This window comes from Lathyrus oleraceus, chromosome 3, assembly GCF_024323335.1.
Source record: "Lathyrus oleraceus cultivar Zhongwan6 chromosome 3, CAAS_Psat_ZW6_1.0, whole genome shotgun sequence".
Taxonomy (NCBI): domain Eukaryota; kingdom Viridiplantae; phylum Streptophyta; class Magnoliopsida; order Fabales; family Fabaceae; genus Lathyrus; species Lathyrus oleraceus.
In genome coordinates, this window is record NC_066581.1 from 529,106,132 (window position 1) to 529,108,553 (window position 2,422).

The 2,422-nt window shown below is 33.2% G+C and overlaps 1 protein-coding gene across 1 annotated transcript; it reads right to left on the bottom strand.

Annotated features, from left to right (window-relative positions):
* Window positions 1-833: 833 nt before the first annotated feature.
* On the bottom strand, window positions 834-2,422 carry LOC127130277 (protein DOWNY MILDEW RESISTANCE 6). The gene is made up of 4 exons (XM_051059314.1): window positions 2,171-2,422; window positions 1,802-2,052; window positions 1,396-1,717; window positions 834-1,297 (listed from the first exon to the last, which is right to left on the bottom strand). Exons 1-4 carry the CDS (start codon window positions 2,372-2,374, stop codon window positions 1,064-1,066), a joined length of 1,011 nt encoding a protein of 336 aa, XP_050915271.1. The 5' UTR covers window positions 2,375-2,422; the 3' UTR covers window positions 834-1,063.

The window sequence follows — 2,422 nt, forward strand, 5'->3', positions numbered from 1 at the left end:
GGCGCGGTGTAAAGCGTCGTGGCCATGATATTACCTTTTCCAGTGCATCATGGGTGCGATGATAGTGATTGTGATCATGACAGAGAGATAATCTAACACATTTTTGATATTTTAAAAGGAAAAGAGGCATGTTTTTATAGTAGTTATGAATTTTGGAGCTGAAAGTGGCAACAAGGCAACTTTTGAGCAAGGAATTTTAGAGTTTTCAGCCATTGAAGACCCAATTCTTCATTTATTTTGATGTACTTTTCTTCTAAACTCGTGATATTGACTTGTATTACTATGAGTAGCTAATTTGCTTTTGATTTTGTTAGACGAAGCTGATATGATATGTTGAACTATGTAGTTAGCATTGTACTATTTTTCATGATTTGATATTCTAGTTATTATTCAGTCATCTTTGATCTTAATTCTATTTGTGTGTTGACGAGCATATGAATTGAAATTAAATTCGTAGTGATTACTGGCCCTAACATTGTGAACTTGAAACAAGATAATTGTTCAAACTTAGTAATTGATTTATGAATAAATAATTATAAGTTTTTTATCAAGAAATTAACGAGCGTTCTTACTTGTTTTTACTTCAAAATCCTCTAAGGAATTAGAGTGTTTTTATTAAGAAAATTGAGTTATACGTCAATGAATTAAGTAGAACAGTCATGTTAATTTATCATAATTCTAGTAAATCACTTCATAGAAACAGAAGTAGTTACCAATAGTGATAATCAATAAACTCGAAATGAAACTTGAAAATTTTATTCACACAATTTACTTTGTAGATTGAAATTGAAAACCTCCTTCATATTCACCTTTAAAAGTACATTCGTAACCTTGTTAACATAACGCAAACATTGTGAAAAAAAAGATTACTCGAATATAAAAAAAATATCAATTCAAGACCAAGAGGAAACTTGCACATAAATGTTAGGCCATAAAAAGACCATCATAGAGTAAAATTACAAGTCAAATTATTCATAAGCTAGTATACTCTAGCAACTTATTCGTGATTACTTGCATATTAATCTCCTCAAGCAAAAGCAAAACGTGTCTTGATGTTTCCATTTTACAAGCGAAATTGTGCTTCAAAGTAAGGGCCATTGTTCATAAATTTCTCCAACAATTCTCCAAATGGCATGGATGGATAAATGGGTGGTGAAGTTGAACTTGTAACCTCCTTAGCAGGTCCTATAATCGCTTCTTTGCTTGGATTAATAAAATAAGCTATAGTATGCCTGCTAGGGCTCGAGTTTGTTACAACCCGATGTTCAGCACCGATAAGCCTTCCATTAGTAATTATCTATATATAAAAAAAATGATTTTTGTAAGCAATTTTTTTTATAGATTCATTGAATAACTGATATATCTGATCAGATAAAAAATATATAAAATATTTACCTGAAGCATAAAGCCCATGTTTATTACAAAGGCGTCGGGAATAGGTTCAACCGGAATCCAAGCACCATCCTTCATGACATGAAGTGCAGTGATATTTGGTTCTTGAAAAAGAATGGTTAAAGTGTTTGGATCTTTGTGCTTTGAAGCTCCCAATGTTAGGCCTGGTTCTGGACAAGGAGGGTAATGGTGAGATAAAATGATTGGATTTTCACTTAGATCTCCAGAGAAGTAATCTGAACTCAGTCCCAACCCTTCTGAAATTAATCCCAGAATTCTTAGCCCAAGTGCTCTTAGTTCTTGTGTGTATTTTCCAACAGTTTCACTGAAAAATGGCAAAATAAAAATAAATGTTACACAAAATAAAATAATATATATATATATATAGTAAAAAAAGAGAAAAATTTACCGGTATCCCTGAGGTTTCTGAGGCCAATACTGAGTGAATTCTCCAGAAGGTGGACAAGGATGTTTCAATGAATCTTTCCAATACTTAGCAACATCTGCAACGTTCCTCCCACTGCTTGTATAGAGCTTACAGCTTTTGTTTGGATCCTTAGAGCTTTCACTTTCTTTCACATCAGCAGGTAAAGCATGAAATTCTTTGAAAATCCTTAGAGTTTCATCCACTAACTCCTTAGCAACTCCATGATTCACAACCTACATACATCAATTTTTTTTACATAAATATATTATCGTACCAACATGCTCGTGCGTACGCATGAATACTGATATGATATGCAGATGCAGAGACAAAACTGATGAAAAAATTTTAGACCTGAAAAAATCCATATTCTTCGGAGGATTTAATGATTTTTTTTACGATCTCGTCGCGATCATTTCCGGCGAGATCAATCACTGGGATTGTCTTGTTGGTGGACATGACAGCATTGCAGGGTCTTCTGTCTAGTGGTTGCACATAGGATTCTGGAACTTTGGAATGAAGATTGTACCAACTAGATACATATTTGGTCTCAGACATTTTCTTGAAACTATAATACCATGCACAATATGATTCTGAAATGTTGAG

Bases quoted from the DNA above. Each gene is read 5' to 3' on its own strand.
- LOC127130277 (XM_051059314.1), bottom strand. From the start codon at position 2,374: ATGTCTGAGACCAAATATGTATCTAGTTGGTACAATCTTCATTCCAAA. The intron at 2,053-2,170 runs GTCTAAAATTTT...TGATGTATGTAG, and splicing joins AAGAATATGGATTTTTTCAG to GTTGTGAATCATGGAGTTGC. The intron at 1,298-1,395 runs GTAAATATTTTA...TTTTATATATAG, and splicing joins ACATGGGCTTTATGCTTCAG to ATAATTACTAATGGAAGGCT.